The 23,173-nt window shown below is 52.9% G+C and overlaps 2 protein-coding genes across 20 annotated transcripts in view; both read left to right on the top strand.

Annotated features, from left to right (window-relative positions):
• Window positions 1-7,800, top strand: part of KIF1A (kinesin family member 1A) — a 43,009-nt gene extending 35,209 nt beyond the window's left edge. For 17 of the 18 annotated variants that reach the window (XM_074593327.1, XM_074593329.1, XM_074593328.1 and 14 more), the window contains 11 exons: window positions 1,389-1,503; window positions 1,756-1,889; window positions 2,037-2,098; window positions 2,211-2,356; window positions 2,643-2,855; window positions 3,005-3,082; window positions 3,377-3,501; window positions 3,628-3,774; window positions 3,891-4,083; window positions 4,159-4,277; window positions 4,851-7,800. In XM_074593327.1, coding sequence (XP_074449428.1) covers window positions 1,389-1,503; window positions 1,756-1,889; window positions 2,037-2,098; window positions 2,211-2,356; window positions 2,643-2,855; window positions 3,005-3,082; window positions 3,377-3,501; window positions 3,628-3,774; window positions 3,891-4,083; window positions 4,159-4,277; window positions 4,851-4,893 — 1,375 coding nt within the window. In that variant the 3' untranslated portion in view covers window positions 4,894-7,800. The remainder of the gene's footprint in view (window positions 1-1,388; window positions 1,504-1,755; window positions 1,890-2,036; window positions 2,099-2,210; window positions 2,357-2,642; window positions 2,856-3,004; window positions 3,083-3,376; window positions 3,502-3,627; window positions 3,775-3,890; window positions 4,084-4,158; window positions 4,278-4,850) is intronic. The other variant, XM_074593346.1, reaches the window with a different exon arrangement.
• Window positions 7,801-8,238: 438 nt separating this feature from the next.
• ILKAP (ILK associated serine/threonine phosphatase) lies at window positions 8,239-22,376 on the top strand. 2 transcript variants are annotated; one of them, XM_074590419.1, is made up of 12 exons: window positions 8,239-8,392; window positions 9,118-9,183; window positions 9,597-9,653; window positions 10,722-10,844; window positions 11,735-11,861; window positions 13,531-13,637; window positions 14,104-14,197; window positions 16,105-16,192; window positions 17,495-17,616; window positions 20,314-20,433; window positions 21,794-21,875; window positions 22,092-22,376. In XM_074590419.1, the coding sequence occupies exons 1-12, from the start codon at window positions 8,347-8,349 to the stop codon at window positions 22,230-22,232; spliced, it is 1,173 nt and encodes a 390-aa protein (XP_074446520.1). In that variant the 5' UTR covers window positions 8,239-8,346; the 3' UTR covers window positions 22,233-22,376. The 2 variants fall into 2 exon arrangements, with proteins under 2 accessions (XP_074446520.1, XP_074446519.1); XM_074590418.1 differs by lacking the exon at window positions 8,239-8,392 and adding an exon at window positions 8,552-8,813 and having other exon boundaries at window positions 10,722-10,810; window positions 11,733-11,861.
• Window positions 22,377-23,173: the final 797 nt, after the last annotated feature.

Raw genomic sequence — 23,173 nt, forward strand, 5'->3', positions numbered from 1 at the left:
TTTCTGTCTTTCTCCTTTGCCTTCTCCCTGTGCTTTTTTGCTCTTTCCCCCCTCCCCTGAGGCTCCTCTTTTCCTCTCCTCCCTGGGGAGCGCTCTTTTCAAGTGATCTGCGTCTGCAAAGTGATCCTTCGCCTTGGCTCTGTCTCGCGGGATTTTTTTATGTATTTTATACACCTTCTGAAAGCGTCGCTCTCCCTTTTCTTCCAACGTGGGGACAATTGCAGCTGAGAGCCTCTCCCTGCTCCCTCCGGCCACCCTAGCTCTCATTAAAAGGGCTTCTCAGCCACCTGGATGTTGCTTCAGGGACATGCTGAAGCTTTCTGGTTGAGACATCGCTGAGCCACGGCTTCCTGAGGATGCTCAGCCGGGAGCCAGGGCTGTAGCAGTTCTGGGTGGCTTTGGGGAGTGGGTGCTGCATAACCTCAAGGCTGGCCCAGGAGGGAGCCCAGGAGCGGGGCAGGGGGTGAAATGGGGATCCCCCATGCTGTCAAACTGGAGCCGCCTCCTGCTTCCCCCACCCTCAGTTGCTTGACCCAAAGAGGGTGGTTGCTGCTTTTGCTCTGGGTGGCTGCGCCATCCTCTACAGGACCCCATAGACAGCAGCTGAGTGGGGTGGGGTGTCCCCCATTCCTTCTCCTAGCCTGGGAGCCATGGAAAACAGCGAGAGGACTGAGGCAGCCCGGTGGGAATGGGGATAGATGGGGCTGGCGATCAGGGCAGAGCAAGAGCCGGGATAGACAGCTCAATGGGGGCCAGCCACCAAATCATGGTCCCCGGGTCCCTCTGGGGCTCAGGGCTGGCAGACGGGCAGCCCTGGGGAAGGGCACCTGGCTGGCAGCGGGGGGCTGCTCTCCCAAGGGCGGGCTGGCAACAAGCCCCCAGTGCTGAGAGCATTCTTCCTTCTTTCCCTTCTGGCCATTGCCACCTCAATGGCAACAGCTGCTCCCGGCGGGAGCCAGGAGGTGCTGTGTGCCCCAAGTCTGGATGGTGGGGACCTGCCCTGGGCACGCTGGGGGAGCCCCCCCACTCCGAGCATGGGGGTGGGGCACGCACCCTCCTTTGCCCTCCTTTGCCTTCCTAGCCTGCCCTGCCTTGCCTGCACCCCAGCTGAGCCCCGACTCCTCCCGCAATCCCTCCTCCACAAAACCCCAGTCCGTCAGCTGTTTCGAGGGTGCCGCATCCCCCTCCTGCCACACCTCGTCCCCCTTTGCCTTGAGCCTGCGTCCTCTGGAGTGGCTGTCCCCATCCGGCCCCCCAGCGTGTGCATGTCCGTGTGTCTTTGCAGGCCTGCTGCAGCACCATGGGGGAGGGACGATGGCATCTCCTTGCTCGCTCACCTGGAGTCCTGGGGTGGGCTGTTTTACTGGCCGTGCTATTTTTTTTGACAGGACTTTCTACCAGTTTGAGACGGCGTGGGATAGCTCCATGCACAACTCACTGCTGCTCAACCGTGTCACCCCATATCGGGAGAAAATCTACATCACCCTTTCCGCCTACATCGAGGCAAGGAATTTAGTTGCGGCAATTATAACACCAAGAAAGTCTGGTATTTCCCCCACCATCAGGGCTCAGCCAGCGTGAACCTCTCCTTAGCCGGCACCAATGCTAATGGGGTGCAGGATTCAAGCTGGTGCCTGGGGGCCCTGCGGGACCCCGGGAGTGGAAACCGCTGGGCACTGAGGGTGGGAGAGACCCACTCTTGGTGGGCTGCCAAGCCACAGCCGCCCTGATGCCTCTTCCCCTGCCCTGCTGCAGATGGAGAACTGCACTCAACCTGCTGTCATCACCAAAGACTTCTGCATGGTTTTCTACTCCCGGGACGCCAAGCTTCCTGCCTCCCGCTCCATCCGCAACCTTTTTGGCAGTGGCAGCCTGAGGGCTTCTGAGAGGTACCGGGATGCTCATGCCTTTCTGGGGGAGGACAGCCATCACTCAGGGACTGGAGCTCTCCTGGGGCATCCCAGCAGCCTGGGCAAAATAACCGAGGCGTGGAGATGGGGCAGAGCTGGTAATGCCTCATCTCCCTTTGCTTGCAGCAATCGCGTGACGGGAGTCTATGAGCTCAGCCTCTGCCGCGTGGCCGACGCTGGCAGCCCAGGTGGGTGCCGTGCCTCTGCTCGGGTGTTCACCGTGAGACCAGGAGGCACAGCATGGTGGTCAGGGTTGGGGTCGTGCATCTGTCCCCCCCAGCTGTGCGTCTGTCCCCACAGGCATGCAGAGGCGGCGCCGGCGTGTCCTGGACACCTCCGTAGCCTATGTGCGGGGCGAGGAGAACCTGGCTGGCTGGCGGCCCCGCAGCGACAGCCTCATCCTTGACCATCAGTGGGAGCTGGAGAAACTCAGCCTCTTGCAAGAAGTAAGAGTCTGGGCTAGAAATGGTTCAAGATGGTGCAATTGGCAGCTCAACCCCTTGCCCTGCCAGTGCCAGTGGGATTCCCCACCCTGGGTGTCTCAGCCCTCCCAGTTGTGGGAAGAGGCAGGAGCAGGGCTGTGCCACTGGTGCTCTCCTGTTGCATCGCTGATAGCCAGGTCCCAGCAGACCCAAAGCTAACGAGCAGGTGGGGTTAATGGGACCTGGGAAGCACAGTCCCTGAAAGGATGCCAGGAAGGGGCCATCCCTGAGCCTGTCTGCCTGTGCCCAGGTGGAGAAGACAAGGCACTACCTGCTCCTGCGTGAGAAGCTGGAAACGACCCAGCGCCTGGGTCTGGAGACCCTGTCCCCCTGCTCCAGTGAGGACTCCGAGTCTCGAAGCACATCCTGCGTCTCCTCCCCACTCTCTGTCGATGGGCCCCCCGAGAGCCGCACCTCTCTCCCCGAGACCCCCAGTGAGCGGCAGAAGGAGCTGGCCGTGAAGGTACCATCTTCCATCTCATGGGGATGAAGCCAGGAAGGGGCTCCCACAGGGTGGCATGCGGTTATGGCAGGGGAAAGCCCAAGAGGAGTGGGAGGAGGAGGGTAGAGGAAGGTGCCTCCTGTCCCACTCTCCTCCTCGTCTCTCCGCAGTGTTTGCGCCTGCTCACGCACACCTTCAACAGGGAGTACAGCCACAGCCACGTCTGCATTAGCGCCAGCGAGAGCAAGGTACCACCGCTGTCCTGGGCTCTGACGGGCTGGCAGGCACCGGGAGGGATGCATTGGCCAGGGGGAACTGGCTGAGCAGGGGCTAAATGGTCACCGTGGTGTGAGTGGTCCCTGCTCCTTCTGCTTGCCCTGGTGTTCCCAGAGCTGGTGGCTCTGAGGACTGTGCCAGGAGAGGACCCTGCCGGCCGGAGGTCTTGCCTGTCTCCTTAAGAACTGGCTTTTGGTCCCGTTGCCCAGCTGTCCTGTGCCCAGCTTCAGGTGGAAACTTGAGTTCACACGTCTGTTCCTCCACAGCTGTCTGAAATGTCCGTGACCCTGATGAGAGACCCCTCTATGTCAGCTCTTGGGGTCACCACTCTCACCCCTTCCTCTACCTGCCCATCGCTGGTGGAAGGACGCTACAATGCCATGGAGGTCAGGTAAGGTGGTGGCCAGGAAGTTCATCCCCCAAGCAGGGCAGCTGTAGCAGTGGGACGTGGTCCTGGTCAATGGACGTTCCTGAGCCATCACTCTTCACTACACCCTCGTCTCTCCTCCCTCCCCAGACCCCCCCAGGTCTCCTCCAGGGCAGAGAGCCCTGACCTGGAGCCTGCAGTAGAAGGAGAGCAGAAGAGGTCCCCAGCCCGCCGGCCTGAGGAGGAGAAGGAGCCGCAGCGTTTGCTGGTGCCTGACATCCAGGAGATCCGGGTCAGGTAGGAGTGGCTGCAGCAGCCAGCGAGGGGAATGCCTTGGGCCTGGAGGGGATGCGCCCTACGCTTGCCATCTCCTCGCAGTCTGTGTCCCACCCTGACCTCCGTCCCTTCTGCAGCCCCATCGTCTCCAAAAAGGGCTACTTGCACTTCCTGGAGCCCCACACCAATGGGTGGGTGAAGCGCTTTGTGGTGGTCCGGCGCCCATATGTCTACATCTACAACTCGGACAAGGACGCAGTTGAGAGGGCCATACTCAACCTCTCCAAGGCGCAGGTGGAGTACAGCGAGGACCAGCAGGCCATGCTCAAGGTAGGGCACCCATAGCCAGCCCCGCTCTGTGCACCCCTTCGGGCGAGGGACTCAGCCCTGGCTCTTCCTCGGCAGACCCCGAACACATTTGCGGTGTGCACGGAGCACCGGGGCATCCTGCTGCAGGCAAGCAGTGACAAGGACATGCACGACTGGCTCTACGCCTTCAACCCCCTCCTGGCTGGATCCATAAGGTACTGGAGGCAGCTGGGGGAAGGGGGGTGCAGGGAAGCCGTGAGTGGGGGGTCCACGGGCAGCCAAATGTGCTCCCTGCCCTGGTCCCGGTGCTCTCCCTGCTGCTCCCAGGTGTAGGGAGCACCTCCTGTGCGGAGCTGTGGCTAGATGGGCTCTCAGCCACCAAAACTTGGACTGTGTTAATCTTCATTTCAGCTCCTCCCCACTTAAGTGCTTCAATCCAGGGCCAGATCCCTGCTGGTACAGAGGTGGTTTTGTGCTGAGTTCAAAGCAACATCTAGGCCTGGCAGCAGCGACACTGGCCCTTCACTGTTCTTGAGAGCATCTCATGCACTTCTCAGAGCATCTCATGCAGTTGGTCTCACATCTCAGGAAGTTCTTGAGACCATCTCAAGTGGCAGAACTAGGGGAATAAGAGTAAATGCACAGAAATTTGTGTGCTCTGGCTAAAGAAACATTAATCCCATGACCCTCCAGCTCTGGCTGGATTGAACTGCCAGGACACTGAATCTGGGGGACCACACTTCTTGTCTACATCTCTGACACATTTTGTCTCTTGTTTTCCAAATCAGATCCAAGCTGTCCAGAAGGAGAACAGCCCAGATGAGAATCTAACCTGAAAAACACCCTCCACCTCATCCGTCTGCCAATAGGATCAAGATAGCTGATTCTGTCTCAAGACTCCTCATGTTAACGTCTGACCTCTCACACCATATGCTGCCCCAGCTGTCTACTCCATGGAAGGATCTGTCTCGAGTCACACCTTCACGGGGGAAACTCACTTCCGTTCGTAGCTGCAAAAGCCTGGACCCCCCTGGGCAGGATTTCTCGTGCGCGTGCCATCTTCTGCCTATCTCCCCATGGGTGGCCTTCATGTCACACCATCTGTAACGCTCGAGAAAGGTCCCTGATAGAGGGGAGGGAGCGAGGAGGGTGGTTTTGGCGAAAAGCTGGTCTTCAACCTACAGAGGTGGGAGTGTGGTAAAGCTCAGAGGTGGGAGAGCAGGAGGAATTGCCTCCATGCGAAGGGAAAGTGGTAGTTTAGATATGGAGATTTCCTAGTTTCTTGATGTTTCTGCAAGAGATGGCAGGGTAAGATCAGGTGTCAGTAGTTTAAGATGATATTTATAAAGTATTTATTTCTATTTACATCACAAAAATCCCATAAATTGGGTCCTGGCCCCGAGACAATGCCTCCCCTGGGCAGGGGAGAGCCTTGACAGTGGTTAAGGGTCCTGCAGATGCCTCTCCTGGGACATCCCTGGCATGTGCCCCATGGTGGTGGCGCTCTCACCCTCACTCCTGGCCTTTCCCCAACCCTCTGCTTTGTCGCCCCTGCAGCTTAAGCTACTTCTCCCCTTAGTGGTGGCTGGACAGTGCACCATGTCTTCCCAAAGGAGGCAATTCCTACCTGCCCCATCTACCTCTGTAAGGGGGAGCCCACCATCTCAGCATGCCATGGCACCCACATCCACACGGATGGGTCACCTCATTTCAGAGCTTGGTCCTGCTGGAAGGAAACGGAGGGCTCTGGGGACAGCTCTGCCTGTCACCTGGTGCGGGGCTATCCTTCCCAACCAAAAGCATGTGGGCCACCTCCACTATGCCAGCCTGGGAGCCCCAGGGGTCTTGTCCAAAGGGATTGCCCCCCTCTTAGGGCAGGATGCTGAGGGTCCCATCCCTGCAGGGATCAGGTGGCTGCTTCCAAAGCCGGATGGGAAAGTTCCCCAGGAGTCAGGGCTAAGAACGACCATCCCAATCCACAGGACCCTTGTTGCCCTTTCCCAAAAGGGCTGTCCCATCCTTTCTCCTCCCAGCAGGATGACAGGCTCGAAGCAGGTCTGAGAGGGGGGGAGAGGCTGGTATGGGAGTGTTGGGGTGGTGATTGGGCCTCTTTTTACTGTTGTAGCTGGCATTTTCTCACTCCTCTTCCCCCGCTGAAGAAGCGAGCGCCCACCTCCTTCCCACCCTGCCTCCATTGGCACATTAATCCAGGGGGCTTTCTGTGGTGGAGGTGGCTTCGCTGAAAAGACCTTCTCCAGCCATCACTGCTTCCCACCTCCCCCAGCAGCAGCTTTCCCTCTCCTCCTTTTCCCATCTCTCACCCATGGGGGGATGCTTTCATTCAGAGCTTCCTGAGCGGCTGGCGGCATCCGGCACAGCTCCGGGCGGGAAGGTGAGCATCTTCCTCCACGCACCTCCTGGGCACCCTCCTAGCTTCGCTGTCACGCCTTCATGGCTGACCTTCCCACGAACAGCACTGCTGCGCCTTGGCTCTGCCGCACCTCCCCCGCGCTGTCTGTGGTGTGTGTATGTGTGTGTGTGTGTGTGTGTGTGGGACGTGACGCTGTCCTCATTATGCTCATGTTGTGGGGGGCACAGAAAGGTAGGGACGTGGCAGTTGGGCAGAGGCTTGCAGGGACCCCCCCTTGCTGCATGTTAGGCACTGTTCAGCTTTGGTTTCAGATTATGCAAACGGTTTGGGGATCCTTCCTGAGCCCCTGCTGTTCCTGCCTGGCCTCACCGCAGCTCCTTGGGCATCTCACCCCATTGCTCCAGCCTGAAGCCGCAGCGGGGCTGCTCCTCCCAGCCTTGCTCCCCAGGCGGGCGGCAGCTTGCCCACACAGGACAAGCTCGCCATCAAACTGGGTTTTTGTCTCCGCTGTGATCCATTTTAGAGACCACGAGGCCGATTTGTGCCCTTCATGTAGAGAGAGGTGCCCGCCTGGGGGCGTGGAGGGGCAGAGCTGTGGCCGGGGTTAAGCAGGGCCCCGGGCTGCAACATCTGAGCTCCCGTACAAGGACTAGTTGGTACCATCCCAAATGTCAACGTAAGGCACTAGGGGTGGAAACACTGGGTGCCCCTGGGAACAGGGGAGGCTCTTCCAGGGCAGAGGCAGCTTCTGGTGGAGACAGGACCCGTGTCTGCCAGGGACCAGACATGGGTTCACGGGCCAGGGCCAGGCAGTGCTGCCTGTGCTGCAGGCGAGGGGCGGCCATCCTCCAGCTGGAGTCGATGCATGCCTGAGGCCAGCAAACCTGCAGAGCAGATGGCTCGGCTGGGGACCGCCACGCTTGGAGTCAAGGGAGACATGGCTGCTTGCTAGACACCTGCAGCAGGACATCTCTGGCTGGCGAGCAACCCTTGCCGTCTCACCGGCTCCGCTCTCGCCAGCACCACATGCTCCCCCAGTCAGGGCCCTGTCCACCCGTCCCCTCTCCCACCACAGCCCCCTGGGACAAGGAACGCAAACCCGAGGTTTAGGCACGACTGTGAGCCCCATCAAGCAGGAAATTTCACCGGGGAACGACGGCATGAAGGGCGGGCGAGCAGCAGCGGGGAGGCCGGGGGACTGCAGAGGAGGGAGGCTGCCGCTCATGCCCTCTGGTCCCTGCTGGCGATGGCGGCATCCCCGGGCCATCCCTGCCCTGTGCCCAGGAGTTGGCTCCTCGGGTCCCAGCCGTCCGCGCGCACGTGAGGCTTGTTCGGTTCTGAAATAAATGTGGCATTTAACGCAAACACTCCCTGCGCCACCGAGCTCTCCTTCCTCCGGCGGGCGGGTAGGGAGGGCGCCTCCAGGCCAGCAGCACCGGCAGCGGGGAGGCCCGCAGTGACGGGCCAGGGGGCTGTGCCGCTGTGGAGCCCGCTGGCTAGGCCGCACCGGGTACGGGCACCGGGCACCGGGCACCAGCCCTGGGCTGCGCGGCGGCGGGCCCGCCATGCCGTACCGTCGTACTACCGCCGGGGGGCGCAGCGCGCCCTCCCCGTCCCGCCCCCAGCCGCGGGATTGGTCAGCCTGGCGGAGCAAGGCGCGAGGCGACGGCACTGATTGGCAGGGCGGCCCCACCTTCCGATTGGCGGGGGAGGCGCCGCGCTGCCGCCCGGCGGGGAGGGCGATTGACAGGCGCATCGCGGGGCGGGGCCGACGGCAGCCTTCCGCTCCCTCCCCCCCCACTTCCGGCCCTTCCGCGGCCGCCGATTGGCCCGGCGGGCAGATTGGCAGGGAGGGCGAGCGGTGCCTGGGCAGGAGGAAGCGGCCTCGGCGGCGCTGCCGGCGCGGCAGCGCGATGGATCTGTTCGGGGACCTCCCGGAGCCCGGCTCCTCGGCGGCGGGTGAGGGGGCCGCCGCCCCTGGGCGGGCGTCTAACCGCCGTCTTGTCCTGCCCCCGCGCGGCCCCGCGGTGGGGTCTCACCCCGACAGGCCGCGGGGCCGGCGGCGAGCGGCGCTGGGCCCCGCCGGGCCTGCTGGTTTAGCCTGGTCGTGGGCAGCGAGCCTCTCCGGGGGGGACTCGGATACTCAAGGGGGCAGCTGTAGTAGGGAGTGGCTTAAAAACCGCTGGAGGAATTACGGGATTTGAGGGTTGTTTTTTTGTTTTTTTTTGGGGGGGGGGGCGCGGGGCGAATGTTCTTTTTCTCTGAGTCTCGTTCAGGTGCAGAGTGTCATCCAGGCGGGTTAGCCCTTGCTGGAGCTTTTCCCCTCTCTGTGGTGCTGTGGATCATGGGTCTGTGGAGAGCTGTAATGGTGTTACCGGAAGTAATTTGCTGCTTTCTGGGCCCCTTACATCCTGTGTCATCTTGATCAGGCTGCTGAGGGATGTTAACACACGTTGAGTGGATTCCTGGGGTGGGGGGGAAAGGTCATTTCCAAGATAAAAGTTCACATCATCACTAGGCAGGTGGTTGTTTGGTCATGTAGGAGTTGCCTAAATTAGAGATGGAAGAAAGATAGCTAAGGTTCTCCTCAGTTACCCCACTTGTGCTCACCTGGGGGGCGGTCCTTCCAGATACCAACCCCTGAGTGCCTGCAGCAGGTCTTGACTAGCCCTGTTGTCTTACAGGGAAGGAAGCCCAGAAGGGGCCTCTGCTCTTTGATGATCTCCCACCAGCCAGCAGTGCTGACGCAGGTATGGATCCTCCGTTCCTGCCTTTAGTTTGGCTTCCCGTGTTTTCTGCATCAGCAGCTCTTGAGATGAAACTGCTGTAAACCCTTTTCTTTGTTGGACAGGAAAAAGACAGTTGGCTTTTCAGCACTGCTGTGCAGGGCAGCTGCTTTCCTCTTGTGGTGTTTTGGTTTGTCTTATAACCAAAATGTTATATGTGTTCCACATGTATTCCATAACATGTTCCATGTAAATATTCCCTGAAACAAATGTAAGGCTTGAATTTGTCCCCACAATCCAGTAACAGAAGTTGAAATTTGGCTCACTTTGGTAAACTGGCATTTTATAATTCCCACACCTCAGAAGGGCTGTACAGAGCATTATTCCCTCAAAGGGACAAAGGTATTTACTAATTCTTGCCTTTTTCTATGCTCCAGGAAAAGGAGGCTCTTTACTCTTTGATGACCTTCCACCAGCCAGCAGCAGTGACACAGGTAAGAAACTGTGTCAGCTCACCAAGCCTCTGCTGACCTGCCCTTCTAAGGAAGACCCATTGATGTAGCTTGTTGTGTTGAACACGTGGCAAGTTAAATTGGTGTCTGCGTTGGCTAACACTCGTGGTGGCGATCTGTTTGTGCCCCATTTGTTTAAATGGGGATTCTGACTCTTAAAGAGTAAACTTAGGTCTGTTCCCAGAAGATGTCTTTTTGGGAGCCCTGTTGTCTGTGCCTGAAAGCTCCCTGCTTTTGGGGGTGAAAGCGTGGGTGCGCTCACTAAGAGTGAAAGCAGCGCTGGCCCAGTGCTGCCACTGCCTCAGCTTCTGTTGCTTCTCTGCTGTGGGCACAGACTGCCTTCTTGTTCCTAGCTATAAGTGTCTTCAAAACCAGACTGCTGGTCTGGCAAGGCCTTCTGCATGCACCCAAGTGTTTGCTAGTACCTGGGAGTGGGTGAGATAATTCACTATACCATACGAGAATAAATCTCCAGAAGGAAAAGGCTGGGGTTCTGACATCATGGCAATCATATTTTGCTCGGTAGCTTTAATTTGTACCATCTTCTGAAACCTCTAACAAATATGCACATTCAGAGTAATGAAATACATTTCTTTGCATTGTTACAGGCACAATTTGTAGACACAAATAATAATAATAAAACCTGGTAGTGTTCCAACCTGAAACGTTAACTTCCTGAGCAGTTAACTGCAAAAAAGGCTGGTAGCTGAGGAGCAAACTGTGGGTTGGTGGGGACAATCAACAGCCTGCCAGCCAAACACAACTGTACTGTGCCTGAGGTAGGGTCACATAACGTAAAGTGATCAAGTCAGCGCTTGCTGGGTTAGACAGCGTGTGCCATGGGTTGTACGTGCTGAGTGAAGTTGCATGTGTGTGTTTGTGGTCAGTTAGTGTGTCTTGTTCAGTAATAACTCTGGTCAGTTAATACTGCGTGAGTGTGCAAGCCTGTGCTCCTCAGAATGCTTCGGTATAAAAGGACTTGCTGCTGAACTTAGGCAAGTAAAACAGAGCTGGAAGACTTCAGCCACCTGCATTTTTGCTTTCTTTCAGCTTCCAGTGCTACTGAGCAGGTCTCATCAGCAGGGAACCACGGGAAAGGGGAGAAGAGAAAGTCCTTGGAGGAGGAAGAGAAGAATGGCAGGGAAGAACTTGTGGAAAAGAAAGTTTGTAAAGGTTTTCAGACAGTTTGAAAACAAATGTACTCAATTTGTAATTTTAACATTGGGCTGAGTAAGTCCAGACCAAAGCTAAGCTTTGGTTCTTCAGTCCACTTGCATTTTTGGCCTTTTGTAGGGAGCAAACTGCTGCAGTGGTCTGTGGAAGCCCCTTGAGCACCCTGGCACTCTCTGCCTCCCTCACCCAGGCCTTCTTACCGGCCCTGATGAAGTGTCAGAAGCTAAGCAGCAAGCACCTCAGCGTTTGCGGGATAAGCTCCTGTGCTGACAAGAGAGGGATTGGTTGTAAAACCTCTGGAAGGCTAAAGCCACACCAGTTTCTTTTGCCATGTCCACAGATCTGTCCAGATCTGTGTGTCTGCTAAGAATGCCCGAGAGAGACTCGCTGTTACATATAGGACACTTGACTTCAGAGCAGGTGCCCACGTGTTACGTGCAGCTTTGGGAATAAGATGTGTTCAGGGGTACAAAGGAAAGGACATGTTCTGGAAACAGCAGACCCTGATTTCCTGTCCTTCCACTCTCTTTAAAGCTATGCTTTGTTTAATCCACAGGACCAGTGACACACGCTTCCCCTGCCCCTTTTTGGTAAGAGTCCTGTCCTATGCCCAGCAATCCTGCTGGGCTACAGCTGCCTGCAAAAATGGGGATGAGCGGTTTTTATAGCTGCTGATCTTGGGGGTACTTAAAAATCCATGTTGCAAAATAAATGTATCCCACTCAGCAGAAGGTGACAGATGTGTTGTTGCAGGACAAGGGCCGTACTTCGCTGTGGTGCCAGGATAGGGTCCTGAAAGCTGAAAAGTGGTTGCTGATTTACTGGTTTTTAGCCTGAACTGAGAAGACAGAGGAGTTTGATTTGCATGCGTCTGCTTTGTTTCCCTTTAGGGTCAGTGGGCATTCTTGGATTGAAGGGTTATGTGGCAGAGAGGAAAGGTGAAAGAGAAGACATGCAGGATGCACATGTCATCTTAAATGATATCACCGAGGAATGCCAGCCTCTGCCCTCTCAAATGTAAGTGGGCCGCAACTGCCAGAATGAAGCTGTGTATGGCAGCCATCGCAGGGGTGAAGGAGCTCCAGCTTGCTTCAGCTAAGCCTGTGATATGATCCTTTTCGCTTTGAGCATCTGACGTTCTTAGCTACGCCTGTGTTCTTGTGTGTGGTTTGGTTTGTTATTGGGAGGCCTGGGTTGTATCACTAGCTGCGTTCCTGGGCAAATCACAGGACTCTTATATACAAATGCCTCCCCTTGAGTGATGCTCACTGGCTTCACAAGGATTGTGAAGGCCCAATAACTCTGGACATTGAGCCTGTTACCCAGATGTAAGCATGGATGTTTCAAGACCCTCAGTTTAATTATAAGTAATCAGGCCTTGCCTTGGGGATTTTAGGATCATAAAATCGTTTTGGTTGGAAGAGACCTTTAAGATCATCGAGTCTAAGCATTAACCTAGCGCTGCCAAGTTACCACTAAACCTTGTCCCTTAGCATCACATCTACTTGTCTTTTGAATATCTTCAGGGATGGTGACTAAACTGCTTCCCTGGGTGGCCTGTTCCAATGCTTGATAGCCCTTTCAGTGAAGAATTTTTTCCTAATATCCATCCTAAACCTCCGCTGGCACAACTTGAGGCTGTTTCCTCTTGTCCTATGGGTTGTTACTTGGGAGAAGAGACCGACCCCCCCCCAGCTACACCCTCCTTTCAGGTAGTTGTAGAGAGGGAGAAGGTCTCCCCTCAGCCTCCTTTTATCCAGGCTGAACACCCCCAGCTCCCTCAGCCGCTCCTCACAAGACTTGTGCTCCAGACCCCTCACCAGTTCCGTTGCTCTTCTCTGGACACGGTTCAGCACCTCAGTGTCTTGTAAATGAGGGGCCCAAAACTGGACACGGTATTCGAGATGCAGCCTCGCCAGTGCTGAGTACAGGGGGACGATCACTGCCCCGGTCCTGCTGGCCAGGCTATTGTTGATACAGGCCAGGATGCTGTTTGACTTCTTGGCCACTGGCCTGGGCACTCTGCTGGCTCATATTCAGCTGTCTGACAACCATTACTGGTGTGTAAAACCCTAACTGTGGAAAGGGAGAATGCCTGAAGAAGAAAAAACAGATGTCAGAACTCTCTCATGTAAAAAGTTTAAATCTCTCTGCAAATTAAGACATATAAGCGTGTGTACAGAGAATGTGTGTATTTAAACAAATGCTCTCGAGTATCATCCTGATACTGGATTTAGCTTCTGAAGTAATATTGTCAGGAGAGCTTCGTGTGCTGAGGGATTTGAGTTTCTTGCCTGTAGCATGGTTTCAACAAGTTAAGGCATGGAAAGAACTGTAGGATTGATTAGACTGATGCCTGTGTAGTGCTGGGGTGTTGCAATGCCCTTGAGGTGAAATGTTTAGCTGCTTTTATGCCAAGGTGTGATAAACTATCTTCTGCCCCTCATTTTCTTGAGGGGTGGAAAATTACAATGAAGTTCTCAGCTCAGTGCTTGCACATGCAAATTTTGCAAATGCTTGAATGTGTGAACTTAGAGACTTGCTGCCTTTGTCTGTGCCTTGGAGTGCAGTGTTTATTCAGTCTGGCCAACACAGGGCAGGATGCTATGGAGACTAATGTACTTGATCCCACGCTCTGGTTAACAGCCTTTCTCAACCCCTTTCTGCTTCCTTTGTTCCCTCGCAGCACACGTGTCTCGTACTTTGCCGTTTTTGATGGCCATGGGGGAGTCCGAGCCTCAAAATTTGCAGCACAGAATCTGCACCAAAACCTGATTAAGAAATTTCCTAAAGGTGAGAGGAGTGGGATAAGGGCTGTAGGGCAACCATCACCTTTTCTGCCCCAATATTATGGCAGTGGATAAGGAAACTGATTTGTTTGGCCATAGTTCTACAGTTCCTATCCATATTCCCAGTGGGCTTGTGAGACTGTGCCGTCTCCAGGGGAAGAGGGCTGGAAGCCTTTTTGCACAAGAGTACAGGTAGCCACTTGTGAACCGCTAAGCAAGTGTGAGATGCGCTGTTGCCAGCTTTGGCAGTGCCACTTCAAGAGTGAAAATATGCCCATGGGGGAGAGGGGTATGTCATAAATTCTCTGAACGTGCTACCGTGCAGATGTTTGGTAGTGTGAGCCCAGGATGTGCCCCAGGTGTTCTGTATAGGGTCTGAGAGATTCACTGCCTGATTGAATGTTGGATGAGTGAAGGGAGGGACAACATGTTTTAGCTGGAGCTTAGGTGCTGTTTTCCCTGTCTGGCAGGTGAGGTAGTCAGCGTGGAGAAAACTGTGAAGAGATGCCTTTTGGACACCTTCAAACACACAGATGAAGAGTTTCTAAAGCAGGCATCCAGCCAGTAAGTGTAAATGCTTCCCATGCATTTGTATTTTTTAGCTTGCATCTCACAGGCCTTAGTTCTGAGCAAGGCAGAGGAAACCTTAAGTCATGTCTATGCTTTGGTGAAACCTCATACAGCTTACTGTGCCAGGCTGTAACTCTGCCAGCTGAGTGCCTGCTAGAGCTAGATCGCAGCATGTTCTAGTCGTACTCTGGGGTAAGCAGCCTGTAGGACCCCTTAGACTAAAATACAAGTTCATGGTAAAGGAAGGAATAAAACCATGATCCAGAATGGTGCCTCTGTCCTTACCAGTGCATCTTGTTTGCCTTCTTTTTAAAGACTTACCAGGTTGCTGAAGTGACTTGTCCCGTACTGCCTGAGATGGGATCTCTGTGTTGACAGCATCAAAGTGTGGCAGGAGGGTATCTGTAGAGCAGTCCTTTGCGGGCTGCTGTGTGCAGCTTTCTTTAGAGCTGCATTCCTGTTAGTGAGTATGTGCTTGCCAGGCTGCAGCACATCTCTGAGGTCGTTTTTAACGCCCTATGTTGAAAGACTTAACTCTCCCAATATAAGTTTAAGTCTTGCTTTCTTCACTTGTTTTGGAAACAGAGACATTGATGAAGAATGTGCCTCATCTTAAGCTTGTTTCTAACAGTTTCTTTTAAAACAAAGCTGAAAAGCACAGCAGCTACCTTCTGTGAGATGAAAGCCAGCCTGCCTCTTGGCTGGGTTTTGAGTGCAAGCATCCTTACCTTCTGTCAGTCTCTGCTGAACTGACACACCAACTGTGTGGACTAGGGAAGATGTAGATCGCATTTAAAATACGGTCACTTTGTTACCAGTCCTTTACACATTTGGGTTTTGGTGGGGGTTTTTTTCCGCTTTCATAGTGACACCTCTAATTCAGGTGGAGGGACTGTTGATGCATCTGATTCTGAGATTCCCTGCAAACTTTCAATTTTAAGTAAATTGCAAACTGGCTCAGTCTTTTAAACCTAATCAGATGAACAAGTTTGACTAGGGAAAAGGAAAAAGCTTCCTTGAGTCTGTCACAACAGTGTCATTCCCAAACCAGGCTCTGGTCAGAAAACAGGACTTATGACAAAGGCGCTACAAAGGATCTCTAGTGATAGCTGTATTGATGATGAAATGAATGATCTTCGTTCAGCTGCACCTTCGAAGTTAGGAAAAACTGGATGAAATATGTCTAGAAATCAGTCTTTCAAAGCTAGTTTCAGTAAAGAGTGGCATCATAGCTGGGTTTCATTGCGAGGAGGGCTAGTCTGGCAGCTGTAATCTAAGAAAGGCTTCTCGTTTTACCTAGACCTCTAGAGATAAAAGCTTAACTACAGCAAGTAGACTTAACTACAGCAAGTGTCAGGAGAGTGACTGAACGAGTGGTGTTGCTCCTGAGGTGGGGGGTGAGGACTGGAGCGGGCAGGCAAGGGTCCTGTGAAAAAAGGAAGGGAAATGAAAGCAAAAAGGAAGGCAGCTCTGTTGCAGTCCTGGCTGTGCCTTCCTTTTGCTGCAAAGAATGAGCCTCCCAAGGAGGAGTTTGGGGTGCTTGTTTGCTCAGGATGCTAAAGCTTCTGGGCAGTTATTGGGGCTGAGCCTGTTCCAGCCACAGATGAGCTTTCCCGGGAACTGAGTGTGAGGAAGGGTTGGTGTGGGGACCATATTTGAACCAGTGGGACATTGATCATAGATTTAGATGGTGGTACTCTGTGCATCTCCTCTGTCCGTGTTCAGCTCGCTATTTACCACCAACAGTTTCCCTAGCTGCTTGCAGGCAGCTGATGGGGGCTTGTGCTAGCTGACTGCTATGTGTTAGCACGTGACGTTTCCTTGAGTCCCCAGGAGCACTCTGTGACTTACTTCTTGAACATTGTTTTCCCCCTTGGTAATCTCATTTTTGTTCTCTTCAGGAAGCCAGCATGGAAGGATGGCTCCACAGCTACTTGTGTCCTAGCTGTCGACAATATTCTCTACATAGCCAACCTTGGTGACAGCCGGGTAAGCAGAATGGAGAAGCCCGCTGCTGGCATCTCGATTCCTCCAAAAGGTTTATTCGCCCTGAAGGGCAAGGTGTTTGTGTGGGATGTCCCACTTGCCATGAGCTCCACAACTGTTCCTACGAAGCATCTTGTTTTGGGTGGGTGCAGGGTACTTCTGTGTTGTCTCCCATCGTGTAAAACAGCTGTGTGGGATAGCTTTCTCTTGGTGGCGCTAAATATCTCACAGTACCTAGAATAGAGTATTTCAGTTGGAAGGGACCTACAATGATCATCTAGTCCAATTCAGGGCTGACAAAAAGTTAAAGCGTATTATTAAGGGCATTGTCCAAATGACACTGACAGGTTTGGGGCATCAACTACCTCTCTAGGAAACCTGTTCCAGTGTCTGACCACCCTCTTGGTAAAGAAATGCTTCCTAATATCCAGTCTAAACCTCCCCTGGCACAGCTTTGAACCATTCCCACGTGTCCTGTCACTGGATCCCAGGGAGAAGAGATCAGCACCTCCCTCTCCATATTCCTCTCCTTGGGAAGCTGTAGAGAGCAATGAGGTTGCCCCTCAGCCTCCTTTTCTCCAAGCTAGACAAACCCAAAGTCCTCAGCCGCTCCTCACAGGACATGCCCTCCAGCCCTTCACCAGCTTTGTTGCCCTCCTCTGGGTGTGTTCAAGGACCTTCACATCCTTCTTAAACGGTGGGGCGCAGAGCTGCACACAGCGCTCAAGGTGAGGCCGCACCAACATGGAGCGCGGCGGGATAATCCCCTCTCTTGACCGACAGGTTGTGCTGTGCTTGATGCGCCCCAGGATGCGGTTTGCCCCTCTTGGCTGCCAGGGCACACTGCTGGCTTCTACAGAGCCTGCTGCCCACCAGCACCCCAGGTCCCTTTCTGCAGGGCTGCTCTCCAGCCACTCCTCTCCCAATTTATACTTGTGCCCAGTGTTAATTCTGTCCCAAGTGCAGACGCCAACACTGGGACTTGTGAAATGTCATGCCATTGGCGACTGCCCAATGCTCCAATCTATCCAGATTCCCCCTGCAAGGCCTCTTGTCCCTCAAGACAGTCAACAGCACTTCTCAGTTTGGTATCGTGATTAAAATTGCTAATGGTGCATTCAACTGCTGCATCCAGATCACTGACAAAAATACTGAATGGCTCTGTCCCCAGGACTGAGCCCTGAGGAATGGTGATCCGTAACCAGACAGATGTAGCCCCATTCAGTACAGCTTGCAGCGCTCTCTTGAGAAGTTCTTGCTGCGGTTTTGTTGTCGTTTACTCACGAGGGTCTTTTGTCAGCGCAGGCGATTCTGTGTCGTTATAATGAAGAGAGTCAGAAACACGCAGCCTTAAGCCTCAGTAAGGAGCACAATCCCACCCAATATGAGGAGCGTATGCGGATACAGAAAGCTGGGGGAAATGTCAGGTAAGCGCCTAAAGGGTGTGAGAGAGTAAATCTAAACTCTGGCCCAACTTTGTGCCTGAGCACTGAGTTTCTGGAGTTTCCTGAGCCCAGCACTTATGCTAGTGGGAGCCCATAGAGAGTGTGTTGCTGCATTGGGAGGCACAGCGGTGCCTGAGATGTTTAAGGATTTAGCGGCTTGAGTTGGTTGATGGGGCTGTTTTCCCAGGGGCTTAGAATGGGGGCAGGGTGCTCTGCTGCAAAGGCAGGAACCCATGGGAAAGCCTGACAGTGTGATGCAAGCGTGGACATGCTTAAGCTTGACCTACAGAGCTGGACTTGATAGTTTAATAAGTTACCACTTGCTTCACACTGGCATTGAACAGAACTCCCTTGCTTGCAGCATCGCCTCTCCCTCCTTGTCCTATAAGAGGCAGGATGGTTTGAGAGGGCACAAGAAGCCCTTGATGTCAGTTGGTGTTGCTCCCCTTGGAAGCAACCTGATGCACTGAGGTGGTCTGCAGTAGGAGGGAGGTTTCTGGTGCCAGAGCGGGATTATCTTAATGATCCTGTGCGTGTAGGTGTGCATGGGTGTTTGGGCAGTTGATGCTAAAACCAGCAGCTGTGTCTGATTTCCCCGGCTAGGTTCTCTCCTTCCTTTGAAGGCTGTTTCTTGATTTAATGGCATACTCATGAGAGAGGACTCGGTGCAGGTGAAGTATTGTAATGCCTTTGGAGGCAGAATGCCCCCCAGGGTGGGGAGGGGTGGGCTCAGTTCTGTCACACTGCCATATCTGGAGGGCCTTGTTCCCCTTATCTCTGGAGAGCACATGCTGCTTCTTATGCTTAGCACTGATCTATCTTTGCACACAGGAAAGAGATGGGCCAGTGTCTGTTATCTCTTTTCAGAAGTGGGGGAACATCTCCCTGGCTGCCTGGAGCCTCTCCCACTGCTTGTAGTTCAATACTGTGTACCCGTGAGATAAGTCTCAAAGTGTGTGAGTGTGTTGCTGCTCCTCTGGCTTTCAGGGTAAAGAGAGTTCAGTTTCTGTGGTGAGCTTTTTATTTGCACATTTTTCAAAAGACAAAGTCTGTTTTTTCAAGTTTGAATGGCCTGCTCCGCATTCAGAAAATTGTTTCTTTACATCTGTGGGCAGCGCAGAAATCTCAAGTAGTTAAGGTACAAGAAGTAATTGAAAAGTAATTAAGTACAAGTTTCCACGTGCTGGGAAACTGTGAGTGTTTCTGATTGGGAAATATGGCAGCAGCACTTGCTCTGAGACTGAAAATAGCAGGAGGACCTCATGCTGTGGGTGGCACTGCCTTTGCCTCCAAAGTCAGATACTCCTTCATTTTCACCTCTCTTCTTTTCAGCAGCTCTGCACAGAATAGTTGATCTTCGCTGCACTAACGTTGTGCCTGTTGGTTGTTATAAATGTGATGTAACCAATTGCCATCATTTTTCTTTGCAAGCTTGTACCGCCTTCCCTTCCAGAGGAGGGCCATGAAGAGGATCAGAGGGTTGGAGCGCCTCTCCTATGAAGACAGGCTGAGAGAGTTGGGGTTGTTCAGCCTGGAGAAGTCTTCCAATACTTAAAGGGGGCCTACAGGAAGGATGGGGAGGGACTCTTGATCAGGGATTGTAGCGATAGGATGAGGGGTAACAGTTTTAAACTGAGAGAGGGGAGATTTAGATTAGATATCAAGAAGAAATTCTTTACTGTGAGGGTGGTGGGACATTGGCCCAGGTTGCTCAGAGGAGATGTGGCTGCCCTGTGCCTGGGGGTGTTCAAGGCCAGGTTGGATGGGGTTTGGAGCAACTTGGTCTAGTGGGAGGTGTCCCTGCCCGGGGCAGGGGTTTGGAACTGGATGATCTTTAAGGTCCCTTCCAACCCAACCCATTCTATGATCAGATCTCTTCTCTGTGACATGCCTCGCTTCTTGCTTTTATCTCAAGTGGGGCTGGTTGGACTACAAGATGAATAAGCTTGTGTCTTTCCAGAGTGCATAAAAGAGCCTTTTGGGGGAGAAGATGCTTGATTGTTAGAAAGATGGAGTGTGGGACGGTACTTCTGTTGGTCCAGCACTCAGTTTATATGGAAAAGTTTAGCAAACAGAACTGCTTCCTAAGGAGGATTTTAACTTGGGTTTCAGAGAACTGGTTGCTGCGATCAGTGATTAGTAAAGACCAAGTGATCAGGAGAAAGTGCTGCGGTTCTTGCTCCTTAGAACTGCCCCCAATTGAGCCAGTCCGTAGGGGTTGGTGTCCTGATAAGCAGAGCACAGAAGGGCCTGTTGGCTCAAACCTGGTCTTGCCTGCTGCCACTCTGTGCTTCTGTTGAAATACAGTTTGCTAGATACCTTGCCAGAAAATAATCTGTGAATTCAAACCTCTGCCTCCATGAGTTCAGCTTAGTATTTAACTCTTACTTCACTGGCTTGCTAGGCTAAGCAGGACCTGAGTTAAGGCAGGGAGATGCAAAACAGCCTTGAATTCTCCTGGCCTCATTTCTTCCTCCCCCTCTATGCTTGTTTTCCAAAGCTTTACACAAAGGCACAGAAAGGGAAGGAGACTTTGAAGGGAAGACTTGAACTTGCTGGGGAAGTGGGTTGAGATTTGTACGAGGCAGCTGAATGCACCATGAAGAGTGTCTCCGTCAGGCAGTGCAATGAGATACGTGCGTGTGGGGAGGGTTCTTAATGTTTTCTTCCCTTGTGCAGGGATGGAAGAGTCCTAGGAGTGCTGGAGGTTTCCCGCTCCATTGGGGATGGCCAGTACAAACGCTGTGGAGTTATCTCTGTGCCAGATATCAAACGCTGCCAACTCACGCACAATGACAGGTAAAGTGTGCCCACGTGCAAGGGTGTTGGCTGCGTCCTAGCTTTGCTCACAGAAGTAGCACAAGCTGCATGACCCCGTATGCTCTGCTGTTAGGGCCGAGGCACTTCAGATTGATCACTCAGAATTAGAGGATGCTTTTACTGCTGACATCTCTCTGCTCCTGTTACTTATCGGTATAGTGGGATAATGCTGCTGCCTTACTATGCCAGGATGCTGTGAAAGCTCCTGCTGGAGAAACTGGCCTCACAGCTGTGATAACATACACGAGCCTTAGACTTCCTTCATGCTCTGAATAAGTTCACGCACCAGCGTTCAGGCAGTTGGCTTGAATTCTTGGATCCCTATCCTGTCCAAGAGTTGCTTCTAGCAGCCGTGGTGCCCACAAGTACCATTGCATTCAGCTCTGATATTTCAAGATTTGAGATACTTCTCTAGTATGTGATTGGCAATGACAAATTGCTGTGAGCTTTCATGTCACTATGGCCCTGCAAGCTCTCTGAGGTGAGAACGTAACTCAGTACTGCTGCTTTTTCTGGGATTCGAATTACGTATCAAGCGATCCACTAAAATATTTCTAAAGGTATTCTGAGCATCAGGCTTTGAAATGATGTCTTCAGAGACATGTGCTGCTCTGGCAGGCTGGCCATCTCTGCGAGATGGTTGTAGTTTTCCGTGTTTAGTGACTCCAGTTAGGGCTTCTGTTTAATGCAATCCATTGTGCAGGCAGGAAGTGCACAGCAGGCCATCTTCCCCATCTTCTGAGACCTGCCTCAGGTCTCCTTGCATTGGGCTTTTTATCCCCTCAGCCACCTCCAGCCTGCGGCAATACGAGTCTTCCAATCACAGTTATACCTCTGTTGCTGGGTTAAGCTGCTCACTTTTCTTTTGAATATTTCTATTTAAGTTATCGCATACCTCATGAGCATGGAAATGTAAAGGATTTAAAGGGATGTACATAAGGTATTAAGCTGGCTGTATTTCTCTATTTCTTTGCATTAGTTACATTCACATGTGAATGAAAAGGATTCAAAGGAAAGAAGCGATTCCTAGAGAAATAATCAAGCTTTCTATCAGGGTGTTGTATATGGTCTTGCCTAACAGTGCAGTGTCAGGACTGCCAGGATGTCCTGATCTAGATCATACATTTTTGCCTGGCTCTTTGGCCTGCCTCAGTTCCGTGAACGGTAGGTTCTGGAGCACCAGAGAAATTCTAGTGCTTCCTAGGGATTTTCAGATGAGCTTTATGGCACCTTCCCTTTGGATTGGAGCATGGGTACTCATAAAATAGCTTGGAGGGATTTTGCCGTAGCTGGGGAGCCAAAGATTCAGCCTTAGAACTTGTCTCTGCTTGATTTCCAGGTTCATTCTGATAGCCTGTGATGGCCTCTTTAAAGTCTTTACACCAGAAGAAGCTGTGAACTTCATTGTGTCCTGCCTGGAGGTGAGGGGAAGGCAGCATGGGGGCTGGGTTTTTCAGTGCAGGGGGCACAAAATGGAATGACTGTGACTTGCAGAAATCTACTTCTGCCAGGGTATCCCCCCTTACCCCTGAGGTTGTCCTTAACTTGTTTTTTTCCCCGCGCTTGGAAATTACCATGTGCTTGCACCTACGCAGTTTGCTGGGAGCAATTGGTGTCATCTTTCCTCATCCCAACAGGATAAGAACATTCAGACGAGAGAAGGAAAGCTAGAAGCAGACGCTCGGTATGAAGCTGCATGTAACAGACTGGCCAACAAGGCAGTACAGCGAGGGTCAGCGGACAACGTTACGGTCATGGTGGTCCGGATAGAGCACTGAGAGATGAGGTGCAGCGGCAGGACCCCTGGCTGGTGGCGGATGTAAGGGAAGGGAGAAGTTGGCATGTGTGCATGTGTGGCTGGGGGAGGGAGGGTCCTGCTCGATGCTCTTCAGTGTAAATAAAGTTTTGGTTTTTTTCTAATAGTTTTAGCTCACTTGGCTAGCAATGTTTTCGAAGTGGCTGCCATAGTGGATCAGCATATGCAGAAATCTCTTGTCCTGTCAACCCCCCTATGAATGTCTTGGCAAACCAAATAAATCCATACGGCAGAGGTGCTAGCAGGAGCAGGCATCTGTGGGCATGAACTCTGCCAGCTGTTCCAAATGGTGCAGTTCTGCTGTTCGTTTCTCTTTGTATGAGGTCCTGGGAGAGTCCTGAGCTCTTAGGACTCAGGCATAGCTCCCAGTCATCCTGTACCATACAGACTGCGCAGTACTTCAGGCCACCAGCTTGGGATGCAGTGCGGGATGTCCTCTTAATGCTGGGAAGGAAATCTTTCAGTTCTGAAGCTGGGTTGTGAGCTTGCATGCAGCTGAGTGATAGACTGCCGCTCTGCAAGCGGTGTTTGTACCTTCCCTCTGCTTGCAGAGAACGTGAGGGTTTTATCCCAGTTTTTAGAATCATAGAATTGTCTAGGTTGGAAAGGATCTTTAAGATCATTGAGTCCAACCACTAACTTATCAGTGCCAAGTCCACCACTAAACCACATCCCTAAGTGGCACATCTACAAGTGTTTTAAATACCTTCAGGGATGGTGACTCAGCTGCTTCCCTGGGCAGCCTGTTCCAATGTTTGATAACACTTTCAGTGAAGAAATTTTTCCTAATATCCATCCTAAACCTCCGCTGGCGCAACTTGAAGCTGTTTCCTTTTGTCCTATTGCCTCTTACTTGGGAGAAGAGACCGACACCTCCCCCCTCTCCGCCCCCCTCCTTGCTAC

This window comes from Larus michahellis, chromosome 6 (genome assembly GCF_964199755.1).
Source record: "Larus michahellis chromosome 6, bLarMic1.1, whole genome shotgun sequence".
Lineage (NCBI taxonomy): Eukaryota > Metazoa > Chordata > Aves > Charadriiformes > Laridae > Larus > Larus michahellis.

Excerpts from the sequence above, each read along its gene's own strand:
- ILKAP (XM_074590418.1), top strand. The coding sequence starts at position 8,682 with ATGTTCTTTTTCTCTGAGTCTCGTTCAGGTGCAGAGTGTCATCCAGGC. Across the intron at positions 9,184-9,596 it reads AGCCAGCAGTGCTGACGCAG|GAAAAGGAGGCTCTTTACTC; the intron begins GTATGGATCCTC and ends TCTATGCTCCAG. Across the intron at positions 11,862-13,530 it reads CAGCCTCTGCCCTCTCAAAT|CACACGTGTCTCGTACTTTG; the intron begins GTAAGTGGGCCG and ends GTTCCCTCGCAG.